The sequence below is a fragment of the Ambystoma mexicanum genome, chromosome 2p, assembly GCF_040938575.1.
Source record: "Ambystoma mexicanum isolate Mex_15411 chromosome 2p, UKY_AmexF1_1, whole genome shotgun sequence".
NCBI classification, from domain to species: domain Eukaryota; kingdom Metazoa; phylum Chordata; class Amphibia; order Caudata; family Ambystomatidae; genus Ambystoma; species Ambystoma mexicanum.
Genome location: NC_090923.1, coordinates 209,768,637 through 209,789,445, shown reverse-complemented (window position 1 = coordinate 209,789,445; position 20,809 = coordinate 209,768,637). Strand labels below are relative to the sequence as shown.

General features: G+C 43.0%; 1 protein-coding gene across 1 annotated transcript in view; it reads left to right on the top strand.

Annotated features, from left to right (window-relative positions):
• GRM7 (glutamate metabotropic receptor 7) overlaps positions 1-20,809 on the top strand; it is a 2,427,639-nt gene that overhangs the window by 2,009,110 nt on the left and 397,720 nt on the right. Inside the window, exon 9 of the mRNA XM_069643494.1 lies at positions 11,388-11,634. Within this exon, the coding sequence (XP_069499595.1) occupies positions 11,388-11,634 (247 nt within the window). The remainder of the gene's footprint in view (positions 1-11,387; positions 11,635-20,809) is intronic.

The window sequence follows — 20,809 nt, the reverse complement described above, 5'->3', positions numbered from 1 at the left end:
ATACAGAAAAGGAAAAATATACCATTTAAAAACATGTAGTAAAGTACCCCGCTCTCCTAATCACGTGGAAGCCGAAAAATGACATAAATGCATGTAACCTATTGTGCCGAAGCATACACCGCGAATCCCATATATTGTCAACACACGTTTGCAATGTTCAACGTATGAAGAGAACACCTACCTGGGGAGGCCCCCAGTTAAGCCACAACCATTCAGTCGGGATTGCAGGGCTGTACCGCATACAGACCGCGCCGTGGCCATTCAAGCTCGGGCTCGAGACGATCCCGGAAGTGTACTCAGTGCTTCCCGTGTAAGAGAATTGACACAAAGAAAGGACCCGCAGATGCCGAGGTAAACAGCCTAATGAAAGCGTGGGTCGCCAAAGCAAGGATAGATAAATGTTCATCGCCAGAGGGACCTCCCTCTATTACCTGCTTAGCCTTTCGCTGCAGGTGAGTTTCTGACGCCTTGGTTCTCACTGGTGGTAGGCTATTTGCACCTTTATTTATCTGTTTGGTAATTAGTGCTTTTGTCTTTAGATGTGCAGGCTTGGAGGCTTTTTCCCGCGCATCTTTGCCACCTCTGTGGCACTAAAATATCTTATGGGGTGACCATTCTATCCCCTCAAGTAAGTGCAGGGCCATTTTAGCCCTTTATGTACCTTGCCGAGGGCAATGCATACCTTTCAGTTCGGGGTCGGGCTATTGGGCACACCTGGCATGCGGACACCTGGACACAGCAGCACCTCATTTCGTCTCCTAGGGGGTTTATATTAGTGGGTTTTATTTTCCTCGACTTTACGCTCCTTGTGGAGCTTTTTCTTTTTCTCTGCCCTCCCCTCTCCCGTAGATGGGGAAGGGCACAGCGAATGATTTGTTCTGGTGGAGGTTGTTTCTACATTGATGCTACCACCCTGGTGAATGGTGGATTTCCTCTAATACACAGTAGTTCGGTGTTTTCACAGGTGGAGGATATCTTCTCCTTCTTTATGCTGTTATTAGTCACCTTTCCAGTAGCTGCAAGTTGTTTCTCTTGGGCTGCTGGGGGCCTTTTTATTTGACTGAATAGGCCAGTAATATCATTATCTATCACATCGACAGAACTCCATTCCCCTTGGGGTCCTGACGAAGGTAGCAGAATTGATGCCCTGCCGAAACGTCCTGTACATCGCTCCTTGCTACCGAGCTCTGTGATATGGCCCAACAACGCCATAATGGACGTAGACCTGGGATGCGTGTGTTTTGGTCAGGCGTAATTCAATCCGCCATGTCTAATTAATTTTAGCATTGTAATTGGGTGACACTGCCACACGGAGCAGATCTGTGACTTGTTAGCCAGATAGGGCCAGGAAGTTAGAATGTGTGCCCGCCCTGCTCTGGATTATATAATCCTTGCTGTTTCACCTGTGCTCTTATGATTATATCATGAAATTGTAAATAGATGCATTTTACACACTCTCCACATTGATATATGTCTGTATGTGGTGTTTTTTATGATTGGTGTACGTAGAACGTATGGCCTACGAAATAAAACTATGATCTCTTTATTATAAATGAATAATATGGTACACTGTGTATTTTTCCATTCTGTGAGGTGATGTATACAACTTACGGAATGGAACCCAGTTTAAACTGAGACTGGGTCATCAAATGTGTTCCTGAATGGTTCATCTGGGGGACTCCCCTTTGTCTGCTGATGTTGTCACTCATTTGTCCCCTGTATGCCTTTGAGTGTGTATCCCTTGTGTGGCTACACCTCAGATTTCAAAACATAGGACGCCAGTCCGACTTCAGTATTAATCTGAAAACATTACAACACAGACACAGGCATTGCTCGCCGTACATTGAGCACCAACTTCCACTTTACCGTATGAATTTGTTGGCAGGAAACCTGCCCACAAGCAACATGCACCCAAGACTGCATCCCTCCCTACAACCACCTGAGTGATGTGCGGTAGTACAGGTGTATCTATAAGTGTGATATGCTTCATTGGTTGGGGCCAGAGGATACACTCCTAGCTGTATGTCCCCAGATATTACAATGTATGGGTGTGCAGTGACTTATACCTCCAATGCCCAAGACTCTACACACTCCTCACAACCATCTGATCTATAAGCAATAATACAGGTGTATCCATTGCTGTGACATGCTGCAGTGGTAGTGGCCAGGGCGTACAGTCTTGGAAGTATGGAAGTATGGCCTTTGGCCTACGGCCTACGGCCATGCATCCAAGACTCTACGTCCTGGCCACAACCACTGCAGCATGTCACACCAATGGCTCTACGCCCTGGCTACAACCACCGCAGCATGTGACAACCATGGCGGCATACAAATGAATAGCACACTCATAGGGAAAAAATAATTTAATTACAGCATGTACTCAATTTCAATGTTCGCTATGACCACGCGTGTCCTTAGAACAGTTTCAAGTTGCCTGCGCACAGTACGGACTGAAATACTACTCTTATGAGACCCCTCATTTTCTGTACTTACAAACATCCCAAACAAGGCGGGCATAAGGAATACATCATTAACACCTACCGCCTGAACAAATACAGTTTTTCACCCATCTCTTACTGTTCGAACCTCCCCAAGCACTCTGACGCAGCAAAATAGTTTTTGAAATAGCATGTTGCCGCTGGTGGCTGCTGCACTGTCGGCAGATCCAAGATGTTGGGTGCATCCAAACAATCTGATGCTGAACGCGTCTCACTGCAGCCAATCGGCAGAGACGTTGCGTGTCCGCCGTCATGACGGCAGCCCCTTAGCCAATCGGTATCTTGTCCACGGAGCGAACAGGGAAGTGTGTCCACGGAGCGGACATAGGTAGCACACATTTTTTTTCACCTACTTTTTGGTATTTTTGAAGAAAAGTACTGCACTGAAGGTCACCAAATTTACAAAAGCACGCTTTTGGGACCAAGGTCCTGCCCATGCCGCAAATTTCGTGAAAGTCCGTCCAGCTGTCTGGCCTGTAGCCGTGCGCAAAGTTTTTCCCCCATTCAATCTATGGGAAAAAACGCCATTTTGGGACCCCCCCTATAACTTTTCCTCCCCTGGCCCAAACCTCACAAAATTCAGAGTGGCCCATATATTATTTTTGCAAAGTTTGGTGAGGATTCGTCCAGGGGGAGCGAAGTTATAAGCTGCCCAAAAAGGGCTCTTCCTATGGAAATAGCAACTTAACCATAACTACACGGCCACTACCGGAGTGTACGCAGGATCATACTTTGTCCACTATCATCGGCCCATAATGCGTACAAGTATGAAACAAATATCACTGTAAAGCTTATGAAAAGGCCTATTTATTGATTCAACACTCATATTTGATCTTGGGTACAAGAGTTACAACCTGAAACGTGATTATGATTTCCCAGAAAATTTCACAAAACAGAGATTCTGGGAGATAGTAGCTAAGCAAAATATTTAACTGTGTGCTAAATCTTGTGACGCTAACCTTTATCATTTCTTATTAACTGTGATAGGACTCATGTCATGAAGTCTGGCATGATATGACTCATTCAAATAAATATATATGTATCGATTGCTAGGTTTAGCTAGAAATTACTGAAAGCTTTCACGTTGTAGTTTTTATTTAAGTGCACAATTCAGACTAGGAACATACTATCGTAGATGGGTAGAGTCATACATTCAAAGGGATGATGCCTAATACCTAAAAGATACTAATCAGATAGAAGGGGGGGCAGAAGTGGTACAATCCAAATCAAGAGCCAATAAACTGGCGCCTGATCATTTAGATATTTGTGGGTTTTATTATGAGTTCATAAGGTGGTGCACAATGGGGATAAGGGAAAGCTGTCTGACATCATCTGGGTTTGAACTGCTGACAAAATTGCTGGCGGAAACAAGGGAGAGACTAACTCTCACTGGTATATACAAGGAGAAGCAGATAAAGGTAATAATGCTGGAAGATATTGATGACTGAACCTGAAGAGGCCACTAACAAAGTCCTGATGTTTTCCCTGAATATCCAGAAGCCTTAAGGACGTTTACCTATGATATGAAACACAGAGATAGTGTATGTAAGTAAACTTGTCCAACCAAACAAGGTCTTCTGGGATCTGTTTGATTTCATAGCTTTGCATTATTGATTGGGTGGGCAGACCAGGTATATTCTTACCATTGTGACCAAATATTTAATTAACTACCCTATTAACTAGCCAACTAACACAGGGTTATTTTGTTAAAATTAAAAATTAACATCATCACTTACAGTGTGAATAAAAATATAGTCTGATAAAATAATTGTGTTCTCCTGTTTCTCATCGCCAACCCCATAAATTCTCTTAAAGGAAAAGGGCACTTGCCAAATATGAAATTCCTAATGGTTTATCATTTCTCAGACCCTGCATTAAAGCAGAGGGGTGCTGAATGTAAACGGAATATCTGGGTGTTTGTGCTGGTGAAGCAACGTGTCCTGCCAATTAAATAAAGTGTCTGATTGAAACGCAAACTCTCTACTGAGAGTGGCTAGAAAAGAGATTCTTCATGGAATTGTGCAGTATGAAGGGTTATATATTTAAAAAAGTATTTTGTTTTTAAAATTCTGTTGTGCTCCCACACTGCTAACATTTCCAAGTGTGCAGCGAGATTATAATACATATTGCTGCATATGTGAAATTGCTTTTGCAAATTGCAAAGAGTTGCATAGTAGTTAAATCAAAACACATGTAAAGTATCATGCCAAGTGTATGATTTGGCGATCTTTCAAGGAGCTGCATGTTATTAAAAGTGAACCTCATGCACATTATGTTGACTGTGCATGTTCTGGCGTTAATGAGTGTGTGTTCTGTGTTATCCTGAACCAACCAGTGTTTTCAATTTGTGTGAAAAGAGAATTGTTCGGAAAGAATAGGATTTGGGCCACAGAGTGAGGTGGCGTGAATTGTGATTTTGTACAAATACTAATGTTCCAACTCATTAATATATATTCTTTCTAAACGCCTGCCTAGCTATTGGCTTACCTATTGCTAAAGGGGGAGGGACCCACATTTCTCCATATGAGTCACGGACAGTACTAGATTGAAAACAAAAGCAATATTGGTGTGGGGGACCTGAACTCCCGGCATTGATTGTTGCCCCACAAAAATCTCCTAACACTATGCAAACATGTATACCTGTATTCTCTACCTTCACTACAAATACCATAACCACAATTCATCTATGTACAACATTCCACTGCTTACTAGCTCGGCATGCACTTTTTAAATCCCATACATAGATACAATTAGTTCGTATTTTTGCCCCTTGTAAGGAAACTGCCAATTCGTGTTCTGCTCCTTGCTCTGGTGCGCGAACGTTTGCTGTTAAACATACATCCCCTTTCAGTGCCCGCCTCCATATCATATCCTTTGCATCTTCAAAGCTTCCATTTCATGTTTGATGTTATTTTCCCAACCGCGGTGCTTTCTTCAAACAGCCCCTTTCATTTTCTTAGATCTGAGGTGCTCACAATGGGAGATGTGCGCCTTCCACGAGATATACGAAGAGACTGGCTTATCTAAACAATGTCAACCTTCTTTTGCCCAACACGTTTGCCCTTTACCTGCAGAGGCACACAATAATGAGGGAACACAATCCAAGGAAGTCTGCTCTGACTTAAGCATACTGAGAAAATGCAAGTAAATATTACAGTCGAGCTATTTACCATCTGATCACTGATGCGAGGACTGTGTTTAAACACAGGGAGCGCCAGAGGTTTCTCTCATCCTATTTTCTTTGTTGCTTATTTGAAATGCACAGCCTGGGGCGAGTCAACAATCTTTGCTAGCAGGAAAGATTATTAAGTCCAAAAAGCGCGTGCATTAATTAAGATTCACATACAGTAGTTGAAAACATGTGACATTTGTTTCTGATGGTCCCAAATAGAGACCATGGGCCTGATTTACAACGTGTTTTCAATGGGGGCGAGTCATTCTAAAACACTTTTGTAAATCAGGCTGTATGGGTCTGAATTACAAAAACGTTTTTTCAGTTATTGAAAAATGTTTTATAAATCAGGCCTAATGCAGTGATTGCTTACATTACGCGTGTGTAAAATCCAGAAAGGATTGGCTTTTCCTTTCATTGGAAAGCCCTGGAAAAAGGGGTGACTATTATTGCAATAACCATGTGGTCATTTTAAATGGTACCATATGTTCCCCAGATTGCACTGTGTCTTGGATCTGCTCCGAGTGTTGCTACATTTTCCGTGGGTGACGAAATCTAAGTGGTTCCTGGGGTGTTGTGCTTTTACCAACGGGGCCGAGAAATGAACTGCCGGCAGCCATGCAACTACATGGCAGCTGGCAGTGCAGTGAACTCCTATGGGCTCTGCTTTCTTCACACTGTCTGTAACATCAATGCGTGGCTTTGCTATCGACATTACTTAAAGTCATGTATGGGAATAGTCTCCCAATAAGATTATATACGATTACAGAACTATAAAATTGCATTTTTCAGAGTAGTAGCTCTGCAATGTTAAATGTATTGCTTATTGTATTATGTGTGTACATTACAGGGTCTGTGATAGTGACCCTGTAGTTATGGTTAAGTTGCTCTTCCCATAGGAAGAGCAGTTTTTGGGTATCTTATATGTTTGGCACCATACAAAAATCCTCACAAAACTTGGCAAAAGAAAAGTACGCAGCCAACTTAGAATTACTTTGCAAAATTTGGTGAGGTTACGTCAATGGGGGTGGAGGAGGGCATATCAAATTTAAAGAGGGGTTCCAAAATATTTGAAACCTGGATTTACATGAAAGGAAAAAAAAAATCTTGCAGCTATAGCCTAAACCTCTTGACAGATTTGCACCAATCTTGCATGACGAGCAGCGGCCTGGTCCGAAAGCATGCTTTTGCATATTTGGTGTTAATTCATCCAGTAGATTTGTTTAAAAAGCCAAAAATGTAGGTCCCAAAAGATTTGTGATGTCACTTTCCGGTCTGTGGCCTCACTTCCTGGTTCGGTGTCCACAGATGCCTCTAGACCAATCAGGGAACCATGCAACATTCGCAGACATCATATGTGGCCATCGATTGGTTAGTAAAAAATGTGAAGTGTGTCAAAACCTTTGAAACAGATTTCATGTTGTCATCGAGAACTACGCTCATAGACCGTGAACATTGCAGTAAAAACATATAAAAAAACACAATATTGCACTTGTCAAACAAATTAAACAATCTCTGGAGAGTTGAGAGGTGAGAGGTGATGAGGATGGGATGGGAAATCTCCAGAAAAAGCTAGAAATTGGGTAATTTTCTTCTACGATGTCCATGGACATCCTTTCAGGGGCATTGCTGTGATGTTAGTGAACTTGTCAAATGTTTGAGGACATCCGTGCAAATGTGTGCATTGCAGGGTCTGTGAAGAGCAGTTATTAGTTGGCTTATAACCTGGTGCCATCCCACGATACTGCACACACATTTGCAATATAAATATAGACCCAACTTTGACTGTTGCAACATGTTGTACTATTTTGTCAAGATGGGGGAAAATTAGAGTATGGGTCCCAACATTTTTAGATAGATTATACATGTGGTACCATTTGCTGAATTTTCACAAACCTTGACAGAAATATTATAGATCCAACTGTGAATGTTTGTGTAACATATGAAAGGTTTTTTTCAAGACGGGGCAAAACTGTAGGGCAGTCCCATCTTTCCAAAATTGTGATAGGCTTGAATGGGAAACACAATTCTGCTTGCGGCTACAGCAGAAAGTGCTGGATGCATTTCAGGCAAACATGTCCGAGGAGCAATGGCAAGGACCCAAAAGCATGCTTTTGCAAATCTGTTGTGTGTTTTAATTTTTGAATATTGTCAAAATGTATATACAAAAAATAGTGATCTAACTATGATGCCTGGGCAGTGAGCCCGACCTATGGCTACTCTAATATACATATTGGGGCCTGCAGCATGGCCATAGCCCTTGCCCCTTGAATAGTGGACACTGGCCATGGCTGAAAACCATGAGAACTGGCCATTGTTCACATTATTGGGTTATAGTGTACACTGGACAAGGATTCAGGATAGGTGCAGTGGATAACGGTGGTGGTTTGGTGGGGCTGGGGTCTAAGTCGAGCCTCATGCCCTAGGAAATTCAGCAATGACTCACATCCTCAGCATGTACTGCTGAAAACGACACACATCAGTAGCATTGCAAAAAAAAAGTTCAAGGAGGAGTATAGTCCTTTCATATTTGTTAAAAGAGGAATTATTAATAACTTAGATACAGTGCTGTAGCATCATGAAACATTTCCACATAGAAAAGAAGGTGGACATTTTGTGAACAATCTTTGTTAAAGGGACATTATGGTTATGTTCCACTCATAAAAACCTATGAAATACACAGAAAACATGTTGTTAAAGGAACATTATGGTTAAGTTCCACTAATAAAAACCTATGAAATTCATTGAAAACCACTTCCTGATGGAATGTTCCTACAAGAGGAGACACAAAGCTGAAAGTATATGATGTCAGAGAATTCTAGACAAACAAATTATCTGCATGTATCTAGATGCAACCCCAGCTATCACACAATAAAGCATTCCTTTGTTCTAAGCTTTGTCTGTGTTTCGTTCTTGAGTAGTTCTTGAGTAGTTCTGGAAGAATCTTTAATAAAGCAATATGACCTGAGCGAGGGTCATATTGCTATTAGTACCCCGGCCCGCATTATGTGTGGCCATCGGGAGCGGACGCGCTGGGAACACAAGTGTCCCCAGCGCGTCCGCTTCCGAAAAAGAAAAAGAAGCAGAAGGTAAGTGGGATTGGGAGGGAGAGGAAGAAAAAAAAATATATACATACCTGCGTCCCAGGCGGGGGACGATGGAAGTTTCCAGCCATGTGGAGGCGCGGAGCGGGGATGGCCCTGCTCCGAGTCTCCACACTGCTGGAGGCTGCTATCATCCCCCACCGGGGAGGCAGGAGCAAGCAGGTAAGTGGGGTGGGAAGGGAAGAAAAAAAAAAGAAGCTTACTTGAGTCCCCCACGGGGGACGAAGGCAGCCTCTCAGCCGTGTGGAGGCTCGGAGCGGGTACTAATAATAATTAAAGATTCTTCCAGAACTTTGAGGAGGAACATAGATCATACTATTCGAGAACCAAACACAGACAAAGGTTAGAACAAAGGAACACTTTATTGTGTAATAGATGGGGTTGCATCTAGATACATGCAGAGAATATTTTGTCTAGAATTCTCTGACATCATATACTTTCAGCTTTGTGTCACCTCTTGTCCATTAAAAAATGGACAAGAAGTCCATTCAAAAATATACAAATTCATTTGCGAGGCAGACGACACATGACTTGATGAGGACAACATGTATCTTTTAGAAAAACTGTACAAGTTACCTTTACGGTGTGTATCATTAGTCTAGCGATAGGGCAAGTCCTCTATGCACTATCCCCTCACCCTAGATAAATGGAGCAACCAGCGCAACCTAGGGATAGTAACACACACAGGCTTAGTTCAGAGTGGTTGAAGGGCAAGGAAGACTAGGGCCACATTTAGAGCAAGGATAAAACTTAGTAGTGATTGAACCTGAGACTTTATTGTGTGAAAATATGACTGTGGAAGTCTCCGAGGTATGAGACCCTGAACAGTCCAAGAGGTTTGTGTGTTTTAAGTCATCTGTTATGTCATCAATAACATTTTTTATGTTATCTTTGATGCCCTGGGTGTCAGTCTTAGCAGTGCACGGTGGTGGCATGAGGCATGGTTGCTTAGCTTACCATAACTGGCGAATGTCAAGGGTTTCTCGGTTTTACTTATAACCATAACATCCCTTTAACTATGTTTTTTCACTGATGGAGTAACAGTTTGAGAAGATAGGGGAGACAGAGAGCACCATGTGTACAAGGAGGGAGTAAGGCAGAGGGACTGCACAATATAGGAGGAATTCACCAGGCAGCCCTGCAGCCAATACAGAAGTACAACATGTCAGATATCCTACAAAAGGCTAATGATTACAGCAAGCAGTAACATCACAACATGTATGAAATTGGGGGATTCAGGTGAGAAGGCATAGATTATAAAACTGTCATTGAAATTACAGAAAGTCCAGAATCAAGATTTTAAAGATGCAGCTGAGGGGCTCAGTATGAATACAGTAATAGATAGAAAACAAAGTGGCCAAATGCAAATGTAGTTAAAAAGCAGAAAAAATGATTTCAAGATTTGATTTTTCAAAGGCACAGTAGAAATGCAAGAGAAAACATCTAAATTTGAAATGTAGGCAATTCACTGAAATTAAGTGTGCTTAAATTTGCAATCTTGTGGGGAAAATTCTTCAATCTAAGTGAAATTCCTTCATTTGAACAGTTCACTAATCTTGCTGGTAAAAAAGGATCTCAAGTTTGATTTTTACCAGCAATTTTGCCAAATGTGTTTTACGCCAAAGCCTTACATGATGTTGCAGTTTCAAGAAGGGTCGAATTTAGCAAAGTGTCACCGGTGTTGATGTTAATGTGTAAGGCATTTGGCAAAAATAATTTGAAGTGGGGCACATCATGGCATTTTACATTTTACATATGAGAAATGAGTGTTTAATAATATTGTCTGTGCCTTGAACGTGACAAACGGTTAAACCCTTTGGATTGATTGATTTATCATTCGGAAGCGCAATACATGTTCCGATATGTCGATACAACCTCTGCTGTCAGGCCGATTTTCTATAGGGTGTTGATAAGTAGTCGGTCCATGTGTGATGTCCACGCCGCTGATCGATGCAGGCTCTCTATATGAAAACCTTCACTTAGGCGGGACCAGAGATTCAGTTAGTGCAGATCCTGGCTGTTTATATTCTGACATGTTAGTATTGCTTCACGGAAATCAACCTCAGCAATCTGCATATGTTTTGTTTTTTACAGTGATGTTCTACTTTCTATTCATACCAGCTTCTGTGGCCTAACATGTTCTCCAATGGCTGTGTACATATATAGGCTTCTATGTTTGAGGTGGGCATTCACTACATTGACATCTAAGGTTGGAAGAGGACTTTTGACATATGTGTGTCCCACATCTTCTGTACTTTTCAGGATCTCTGTATACTGTGATGTTTACAACTAGTTACCTTTTATAGTCTATATAATAAGGGTGTGCATGGTAGCAACGTTTTTATTATGATGTGCAGAATGAGATGACATGCTTATACATTTTAAATGTGTTCTTAGGTGCTAGTGTGGACGTCTCTTCTGCCCAGGTTGTGTGGTCTACTAAAAATATGTCCACATTTTAGATCAAGTCCACATGAGATTAGAGAGAGCAAACCAGGGCAAATACAACATTGGGAATTCAACCTTCCTTGAAACATGTGGTTAAGAAATATCTCACCTGAGACACATCAATCCAGTGTTTACATTTCTCCTTTCTTCTTTTCCTCTTTTTAGCTCTACATTCAGACCACTACGCTCACCATTTCTATGAACTTAAGTGCTTCGGTGGCGCTGGGGATGCTGTATATGCCAAAGGTGTATATTATTATCTTCCACCCGGAGCTTAATGTGCAGAAGCGCAAGCGCAGTTTCAAAGCTGTGGTAACGGCGGCGACCATGTCATCCCGGCTCTCACACAAAGCCAGCGACCGGCCGAATGGTGAAGCCAAAACGGAACTGTGTGAAAACGTAGACACAAACAGTAAGTGCCTCCATACTCTTCCTCTACAGCGTGTTCCTGAAGAGCTTTGACATTTTCTTAATAGGCATAACACTGAATTAATATTAATACCCTTTATATAAAGATTTTTTATTGTAGGATTTTCACTGGCTTGGAAACTCATGGGAATGATGTGAACAAGAGCAAATAAATAGAGAAAATAAAAAGCGATGACTCAGTTATTGAGTTCAGAAATGGTATCTTTCTGGTTCTTGTGGTATCTAAATTTGCTAATCATATATCCTCAAAGGTATTATAGCGGTATAGGAACAAAAGATAATGTGGCCTACACCTCTTCACTCACTCTCATTCTGTCACCGGCTGGCTTTATCATTCCTTCTCCTGCCCTTTATTTCTCATTTCCCATCTCTTCATCTGGCTTTCTCTACCTCCTCTTTCTCACTCTTTCAAATTCTTCGACTTCATTTATCTCTCTCTGTCTCTCTCTTTCTGTCTTTCTCTTTTTTCTCTCGCTCCACACCCCTCTTCCTCTTGTTTTGTTCATTTGTCTCAATCCCAGAAGCTTGCTTCTCTCTCTCCTCTTCCCCACTCCCTCTCTATGTGCCAATTGCTCTTTTTTTTACTGTCTCTCTTCTCCCTTGCTTTCTCTCCTCCTCCACCCCTCTATGTACCACTCGCGCTTTTTATTGTCTCTCTCTCTCTCTCTCTCTCTCTCTCTCTCTCTCTCTCCCTCTCTCTCTCTCTCTCTCTCTCTGTCATTTTCTCAATAGCTTTCTCACTCCCTCTGTTCCTCTCTGCCTCTTTCTCTCACTCTCTCTATATGCCCCTCTGCCTTTGTTTTACTCGTTTCTTTACATCCCACACTCTCACTTCTCCTCTTCCCCTTCTCCCCCTCTGTACCACTCACTCTTTTTACTGTCTCTCCTACCCTTTCGCTATGTCTTTCTCTCTCTCTGTCTTTCTCTATGCCTCCTACTTTACACTTTCTCTCAATCCCACTCTCTCACTTCTCTCAACTCCCTTCCCCGCGCACTCTCTATGTGCCACTAGCTCTTTCTAATGTCTCTCCTTCTCTTTCACTATGTCTTTCTCTATCTTTCTCTATGCCTCTTACTTGACACTTTCTCTCAATCCCACTCTCTCACTTCTCTCTCCTCTCCTCTCTGTGCTCTCTCTGTGTCTTTCTGTTATGTTATGTTATGTTGTGTTATTTGGCATTTGTATAGTGCTCTATATATCATTGGTATGACCTCAAAGCACTGGTAGCTTTAAAGCCCTTGGGCACCGCAGTCCAGGTCAGTATAGCGATTAGCGAGAGATAGTGTTGTAGGGTGCGTGGGTGCACCAGCTATGTGTGCAGCTGGTGGAATTGCCTGGTGGTAGCTGCATCCTAGCATTAGGTGTGGTGGTGGAGGTATCAGCTGAATGTGTGAAGTCTGGTGGGTGGACACCCAGAATGGTTTCTGGCTGTTTTAGGCCTGTAGGATGCTTATGTGTGCAGGCAATCCGGTTTGTCATGGGATATAGCTGTGTTTTATTAGAGTGATGAGGTGTTTGTGAGGTAGTGTTCTTATGTGAGCAGCTAGGCCGAATGTATCGAGGGGTATAGTTGTACTCTAATTGAGTCATGGTGTAGAGTAGAGAGTAAGCGTACTGAGATGATATAATGGGTCATGCATAAAGCGCCTAAGCATAATGCGCTTCGAAGCAAGTGGTGAGGTATGGACCGGGGAGGAAATGCAAGGAACGGTACATGAGGACCGTGAGGGCTGGGGACACACGTTTTACGGACAAAGAGCAAGCATGCAGGGGCCCGGGGTACAGACAGGACTGGGATCGGAGTCGGAGGGATACATAGCAACATCATGGGGATCAAGAAGGTAGGGTACTCAGTGACACACGGGCAGAGTGGGGCACACAACGGGCTCATGGGGAATAGAGGGGTGGGCGACGCAGAGGGTTATATGGGGGTATTACGGGATCAGGAGGGCAGGGGTATGCTGCGACAGACGGGCATAAAGGGGCACACAGAGTCAGATGGCTGGGTTTTAATGACAGGACAGAGGGGCTAGAGGGGAGGGGCACACAGGGACAGAGGGATGGGTTTACAGTGACAGGGCAGAGGGGTTAGATGGATACATAACGTTGTGGGGAGGGAGGTGGGGAACAGAGCGACACGTGGGCATAGTGGGGCTTACAGCAACATCATGGGGACTAGAGGGGAGGGCAATACAGAGAGATATATAGCGACAATACTGGAGCCGAGGTAGGGGCAGACAGCGACGCACAGGGCACACAGCGACATCACAAGAATAGATATGTTGTCGAAGGGATAACAGGGGCATAGAGGCGTTAGGTATCAAACGGTGGCACAGGGATATATAACAACAGTACGGGAACAGGGGAAGTGGTATATAGCGACACACATTGCACACAGCGACCTCACAGGACTAGATGTGTTGTCGAAGGGATTAGAGGGGCATTGAGAGGTTGGGTATAAAACGGTGGCACAGGGGGTTACAATGAAAGTAAGATTAGTAAGTGGGCAGGAGACACAGGGAGATTATGAGACAAAGGGGCTGGGGATTATCGAGACATGACAGGGATAAGAGGGTTGGAAAGACAGCAATAACCTGGGAAACAGTGAGGTATATGGTGACAGCACGTATGACCACTTGAAGGTTGTTAGGTTGCACAATGACGTTAGGGTGAATAGCGATCTCACCATAGCCAGGGTGGAGAATGCTGTGACAACGCAGGGGTTAAAGGGGTGGGGGACAGTGAGGCATGGGAACGAAGGGTTTGGGGCATGTAGTTTCTACTGTCTCTCCTACCTTTTTGCTATGTCTTTCTCTCTCTCTGTCTTTCTCTTTGCTTCTTACTTTACACTTTCTCTAAATCCCACTCTCCCACTTCTCTGTGCTCTGCTCTCCGTGCTCTCTCTATGTGCCAATAGCTCTTTCTACTGTATCTCTTACCCCTTTGCTATGTCTTTCTCTCTCTGTCTTTCTCTTTGCCTCTTACTTTACACTTTCCTCTCAATCCCACTCTCTCACTTCTCTCTGCTCTCCTCTCCACGCTCTCTCTATGTGCTACTCGATCTTTTCTTTCCACTGCCTCTCTTCTCTCTCACGTAGCTCCTCTTTCCCACCTCTCTATGTGCCACTCGCTCTTTCTACTGTTTATAATCTATCTCTCTCTCATGTTATCACTTATGTTCTCTCTCCCTTTGTTTCTCTGCCCCTTTTCTCATTATATGCCACTCTTTCTCTTTTCTTTCCATCCCACACTCTCACTTCTCTTTCTCCCTCTTTGTGCCACTCACTCTTTTTACTGTCTCTCCTACCCTTTCACTATGTCTTTCTCTCTCTGTCTTTCTCTTTGCCTCCTACTGTACACTTTCTCTCAATCCCACTCCCCCACTTCTCTCTGCTCTCCTCTCTATGTGCCACTAGCTCTTTCTACTGTAGCTCCTACCCTTTCACTATGTCTGTCTCTGTCTTTCGCTATGCCTCTTACTTTACACTTTCTCTCAATCCCACTCTCCCACTTCTCTGTACTCTCCTCTCCGCACTCTCTCTATGTGCCAATAGCTCTTTCTTCTTTATCTCCTACCCCTTTGCTATGTCTTTCTCGCCCTGTCTTTTTCTTTGCCTCTTACATTACACTTTCCTCTCAATCCCACTCCCTCACTTCTCTATGCTCTCCTCTCCGCGCTCTCTCTATGTGCCATTCACTCTTTCTATTCTCTCTCCTACCCTTTCGCTATGTCTTTCTCTATGTCTCTTAATTTACACTTTTGTCTCAATCGCATTCTCTCACTTCTCTCTGCTCTCCTCTCTGCTCTCTCTCTATGTGTAACTAGCACTTTCTATTGTCTCTCCTACCCTTTCACTATGTATTTCTCTCTCTCTGTCTTTCTCTTTGCCTCTTACTTTACACTGTCCTCTCAATCCCACTACCTCACTTCTCTCTGCTCTCCTCCCCGCTCTATCTCTATGTGCCACTCGCTCTTTCTATTATCTCTCCTACCCTTTGCCTTTGTATTTCTCTCTCTCTGTCTTTCTATTTGCCTCTTATTTTACACTTTCTCTCAGTCCCACTCTCTCTTCTCTGCGCTCTCGCTCCATATGCCATTGGCTCTTTCTACTGTCTCTCCTACCCTTTCACAATGTCCTTCTCTATGCTTCTTAGTTTAGGCTTTCCTTCAATCCCACTCTCTCACTTCTCTTTGATCTCCTCTGGGCTCTCCCTCTCTGTACCACTCACTCTTTTTACTGTCCCTCCTACCCTTTTGCAATGTCTTTCTCTCTCTCTGACTTTCTCTTTGCCTCTTATTTTACACTTTCCTCTCAATCCCACTCTCTCACTTCTCTCTGCTCTCCTCTCCGCTCTCTCTTTTGCCCCTTACTCTTTCTATTGTCCCTCCTACCCTTTCGCTATGTCTTTCTCTCTCTCTGTCTTTCTCTTTGCCTCTTACTTTATACTTTCCTCTCAATCCCACTCTCTCACTTCTCTCTTCTCTCCTCTCCCCTCTCTCTCTCTATGTGCCACTCGATCTTTCTGCTGTCTCTCCTACCCGTGTACTCCCACGCACGGCCTTGCATTGCTCGCTTACGTTCAGCAGACTGACAGATGGAAATGCAGTGCATTTTTTTTGTTCCAATCTAATCTGTGCAGGTGACTCTGCTGTTACAATTCGTCTAACTAGCTATGCCTGTCCTACTTTTTTAAATAGGCCATTTTTTCCCCGAGATTCTGCAGCTGTCGTCCCTCGGGTGCATAGTGACTATGGTAAAAAATCGTGTCTTCCATTTATTAATCCACTTCCGTTTGACTTGGGTTCCACCTCCTCATTAGATGGACAATGGCAAAGCCTGCTTCCTGGGCAAACATCAGTAATTGCAGTCACCGGCTCGAGCTTTTCTTTGTTTAAGGATCACAGATTGGAAGCGATAATTTAATATAACTGTAATTTATGTTCTCTTTTTCTGCATTAATGAAGCCTGCGGTACATAGGCTTCGAAGATAAGTAATAGGCTCATGCAAGGGAAGCGCATGATTGTGTAATTAATATTTTATCAAGCCCAAATGTTTATTTTCATATGAGGTCAAGGAGTGATTTCTTGTGTGTCAAGCGATAGAGCTGTCACTAGGCCAGAAGAAAGCGACCCTGTTGGACCAGCTGCTCAGTCTGTACAGTGGCAAATACTTTAATGTATTTCCCATCCGAGCCCATAACGTGAATATATGATTTTTTTGCCAATTTGCTGTGCTGAATTCAGTGAAAATTACCAATATATTTTGTAACAAGTACTTTTTGAAGTTCCCCAGTAAGAATATGCACTCATTTCTAAAGCTTCATTACAAGTCCGCAGTGTTTTTTTTCTTTTTTCAGGATTACCACTGTCGTTAAATAGTGTTACCACTGTAGTAATCTGAGGGACAACACCCTCAGATAATTTAAATACCATATCCCATCCTCATCACACTACACCTCCCTAAAGATTGTTTGATGAGTTTGACAAGTGCAATTTTATGTTTTTTAATAGGTTTTTACTGTGATGTTCGCGGACTATGGTGGATGTCCGCGTATCCAACATGGCGGGTATTTTCAGAAAATCTGACGCTCTTCACACTTTTCACCATCCAATCAGTGGGCAAGTCCGATGTCAGTATTTCATTCAGTCACATCCACAATATTTGTTTCTTTGTAGTTGGTTTCCCCTTTCCCATCTTCAGTATGCAATGCAGCATGTGCAGTAGCAAATCATACATATGCTGCGCATTGCTGCATAGTTTAGAGAGGGGCTGCTAATGACCCTTCCTTGCATTGCATCGTAATGGGTGCGAGAAGACGGATATCTTTTTCGAAGTACTTAAGAACAAATGGTGCCACTCTTTTCAGGGCAATCACATAGCTCCTTTCACCCCACCACATGTGTCCCTGCACATGCACGATCCGAAGGACACAAGGCCTAGTTGGACCGTTTGTGGTATTCTTCATCCCTGCCCCCCTCGCCCCACTCTCTTTATCTTGTTGCGCCTTGAAACACCATTTGCTGTATAGGTATATTATAAATACCCAATGCAATAAATCAAACCAAACAAAATAGCTTTTACTTCACAGGAAAAAACACTTTTGAAACAAATGGGGACATTTTGCAAATGGATGTTTTGCAAGGACATATTTCACATTGAAATCGAGTGTTGTTCCCTTAGAATATTGCCAGCGGTAAGTACCCCTGTACTGGTTACATGGTGGGTGCTAAAACAGGCAGTATTTTGTGTGATATTATCGGGTTTAGTGTTAGCTGCACAGCTGTAATGAGGACCCTAATGTGAAACACAGGATCCCCCATCTTAACATACTAACCAAGATTGTGTTGCTGACCAGACGCTGGAACGTAATCCTTTCACTTTTTCACACACTCACCCCACAGCATGCTCGTGCCTTGTGGCAGGAGTGTCAGCATGGATGGGGGAAGTCAGCCATTAACAATCACTAGAAACAGAGATGCTCTACAATAATACTAGAAGCAGTGTGACAGCACAACACAGTGATGTCAGGTGTTCTGTTCTGTTCTGTGTATCCTTGTGATTTGGAGTTATTTCCAATCTGTTTGTTGATATTCCATACATACATTTAGGCCACATGTCAAGTATGTTATTTCTTGCCACAGATTCATTTGCCGCCACAAAAATGCTCGAAATCAGAGGTAGTGTATTATGGGCCATGCAGAGGCATGTTCAATGGTGCATTCAGAGCACACAAAGGGGAGTCCACCAAATGAACCTTTAACCAACTTCTTCAGAAACCAAGTTCTTACAACAACTTGGCCCTATTAAATGGGTTACTAATTTTCCTCAAAGAACAGTACACAAAGAGAGAAAAGTGCTTCTGTTACCTTAAGAAATTCAGAATTTATTACGTAGGCAATGGGTCCTACAATTTCAAACTTTAAAAAAGCTAATTAGATCTGTTTGTATTCATACAGATGAATCAAGGCATAAATACATAGAGCAACATAAAAAAATGCATACATTCATACATAAACATATTGAATTAATCGATTCTAAGCAAGGTGGCACTGTATAGTAATTCAATTTGAGGAAACACAGACAAGGACTACCTTACTGGCCCTATATGTCTAATTAATCACAGGTACCCTCATTTCAACAGTGCCACTTAGCCTGAATTCTACAAATCGTTATTTATGACCGAAAACACATCCCAGGTCTACGTCCTCAATTCAAATGTTAAACCGTGCAGCAGAGCTTAATAGCACAGAGTTGTATGAAGGACGTTTCAGCAGGAAATCCGATATACTGCCTTCATCAGGACCCTAAGGGAAATGGAGCTTATGTGGAGTAACTGAAGGCTCCCAAATGGGTTGTCACTTCAGAGATGTCTACTCCATATGCATACTCCTTTCGTAAGTATCTAGATGCAAGGCTTGTACTGAATCAGAGAAAAGAAAGTACTCAGCAATGCTGTCCTATTCATATTATCCATTGGTGAGGGCCAAACTCGAACAAAGGATAAATGGACGCGGGGCAGTTTGAGTAGTCACATGTCACATATCCCAAACTGCAGTGGATCATTAAATGATCCGCGTGGGCCGCCTGTATGTCCATGTAGCTGGGGTGCATTCATAACTTTGGCTTATTGGGTCTCTCTAAGGTGAAACGTTGCAGCCCCAGTGCCACCTCTCAGTTCCATTGTCTCCTTTCTCCAACGGCCCCCTTCCTCTTCATAATCTTCACTCCATCAAACCATTTTGAGTCATTATAGGCAGCCAAGGGACCCAGAAGGCACTGATGCACTTGCCTTTTAGTTTATGTATTCAGTGATAATGTTGCCGTGAAAATGGCCACCAGGTGGTGACATTTCACTAAAATAGCACCCTCTAGGCAATTAAACACTTTCCCCAAATATTACAGGATTGAAGGTAATAATGTATAATTACACCCCTCCTAGAATATTTGGGGAACTAATTATAGACTTCAGAAAACGCCTACCTGGTGACATTATCACATGGAACCATAGATTATGCATGCACACCCTTCCTTGGCTATCCAGCTCACAGTCTACGTAACAAGCTGTATGTTTGAGAATACTTCAATAAATATGGATATGGATGATTGCATGCAGTTGTACATATACTTAACATGAATGTGATCTGTTGATGACGTATGAGGCGTTGTTGAATTACAACTTCTCTTCCAGGCCTGATTCGTTGCGATCAATTGACATTTGTGCTCTGGCACAGTAGCCTCTAAATCAGGGGTCTGCAAAATGTGGTTCTCCTGATCTTTTGGACTGTAATTGCCAGCAGCTCTATGCAGCATAGTCAGTTGCAAAGAAACATGGGTGTTGCAGTCCAAAACATCTGGAGAGCTGCAGGTCTGAGGCCCCTTCTCTAAACACACTGTGGATTATGGATTGATTCTGTGCTCTGTTGGGACAAGCAAAAGGGAAAGCCTGTTCCCATCTTTTGGTATTGAGTTTTGAGTGGGTAAAAGGGCTAAGGATGTACCGTTCTGACTCAAAAATGTTGTCACCCTCTTTCAGTGTGCTTCAGCATGATTATTAGGACTCAGGGCTCCAGTGCAATCCAATAGATCAAATAGTCCTTGCACCTCTTTGCAACGTGGAACAATCTTTATTACATGCTAAAAGATCTCAAATGATCCTGTAGAACCAAACTGCCACAGAGCTCGTCACTCCCCCCAAGAAGTTACAGGATATATAGCGGAACACATGAAACGTGCATACACAGGTTACATTGTCCGCCCACCACCCTCATTGGCTACCACCTATATAATATGGTAATACTCCCATATAGTCCCTAGTCCCATTGGCAACACCTTATCTAAACCCATTCCCCTAGACATGTGGCCCACTACATCTTCACTATTGAAGCAAGGTATGGGATTGGTTAAGGACAATGTCTGATACATTAATAAATCATAACCAACATGTGATATACAGCCCTCTGATCCAGACATGGTCAAAGTAAAATGGCAAAGCAAATTCTGCTTTAAAGAGACATAAGGCCTTCTCAATATACCAAGCGCTGCACGCACACAAGGTGCACCCCCAACCTTGAGCTCAATTTGATGGCATCACCTCTGCTCCCCCTATCCCAAATCACAGAACATTCCAGACATGGTTAACCCCTTATCTCCTTCA